Source organism: Rhinatrema bivittatum, chromosome 16 (assembly GCF_901001135.1).
Source record: "Rhinatrema bivittatum chromosome 16, aRhiBiv1.1, whole genome shotgun sequence".
NCBI classification, from domain to species: Eukaryota; Metazoa; Chordata; class Amphibia; order Gymnophiona; family Rhinatrematidae; genus Rhinatrema; species Rhinatrema bivittatum.
The window spans coordinates 49,767,189-49,768,669 of NC_042630.1; the positions used below are offsets into that span (position 1 = coordinate 49,767,189).

At 35.8% G+C, this 1,481-nt stretch overlaps 1 protein-coding gene across 1 annotated transcript; it reads left to right on the plus strand.

Moving 5' to 3' along the window:
• Positions 1 to 666: 666 nt before the first annotated feature.
• LOC115077646 (olfactory receptor 1F1-like) lies at positions 667 to 1,242 on the plus strand. Its single transcript, XM_029579942.1, has one exon. It carries the CDS (start codon positions 667 to 669, stop codon positions 1,240 to 1,242), a length of 576 nt encoding a protein of 191 aa, XP_029435802.1.
• Positions 1,243 to 1,481: the final 239 nt, after the last annotated feature.

A 1,481-nucleotide genomic window follows, 5' to 3' on the forward strand; every position in this document is an offset into this window, starting at 1 on the left:
ATACATTGTTTTTAAAATGAATAATAAAGACATTTGTTTATTTTTCTTTTGATTTCTCTTAAGAAATAAATTAAATAAAGTGTAAAATATCATTAAAAGTTCCTGTTGTGTTCATGATGCATGCACATCCCTAGCTGACAAAGGATTTTGATAACTTTGAGGTGAATTGGATGAGTCTGATGTTGTTTCTAACACTGATAGCTCCATGCCCGCTTGGTATTACATACACTATATTGTAAAATGTACTATTCTTTCAGCCACAATATTTATTCCTCTTTTATTTATATTTTCCAACAGATTATGAACACTGAAGCAGTGGTGAAAGAGAATAAGACATTGATCACAGAATTCATTCTTCTAGGTTTCTCTAAAAATACTTACTTGCATTTCTTCATTTATGTAATCATTTTACTGGCCTTCTTTATCTCTGTACTGGGAAACCTTGGGTTTTTAACACTTATGCTCTCTGACCATCATCTCCAGAAACCCATGTACTTCTTCCTCAGTAACTTGTCCTTCTTAGATATCTGTAGCACCACAGTCACTCTCTCTACTATGCTGGGAAACCTCTTAAAGGAAAAAACATTCATTTCCTTCTCTCTATGCATGACACAGCTTAGCTTTTTTATAATTTTTGAAGGTGTTGAATTCTGTCTTCTCTCTGCCATGGCCTATGATCGCTATGTGGCAATTTGCAACCCCTTGCGTTACCCACTCATGATGACTAAAAGGGTCTGTACCTCATTGGCAGCTGCTTCATGGATAACTGGCTCTCTAGATATGGTTCCTTTAACTGTTTTGATATCCCAGTTCTTCTATTGTGATTCCAATGAGATTGACCATTTCTTCTGTGACATCAATGCACTGTTAAAACTTTCCTGTAGTGATATCCATGATTTTGAAATACTAATTCTTTGTGAAGGGGTATTTGTGGGTCTCATCCCATTTCTTCTCACTATGTCATCCTACGTGTTTATCATTCTAGCCATTCTGAAAATCTGCTCATCTGAAGGGAGATACAAGGCCTTCTCCACCTGCTCCTCCCACCTCACAGTTGTTCTTCTGTTCTATGGGAGTATTATGTGCGTCTACATGAGGCCAAGATCAATGCAATCACCAGAGGAAGACAAAATATTTTTCCTTCTGTACACAGTGCTCATCCCTATGCTAAACCCTCTGATTTATAGTCTGAGAAATGAAGAAGTAAAAAATGCCTTCAGAAAATTCATCTTGAGAAATTAATATGAAAAAATAAAGATACCATGCTATCTGGGCTAGGGAGAAAATAGGATGAAGGGCTCAAACAGGATTTATCAAATGATATCACTCAACAGATAAATCATAATATTTTTGTTATATTATAAAAGTTAAGAAGTTACCGATGGCTGCCAGTTCTAAAGAATAGATAATAGTAAGTAGTTTGCTAGGGCAGAATGAGGTGTTATGTTTAAGATTCCGAAGTGGTTTAGGACTGGGAATAA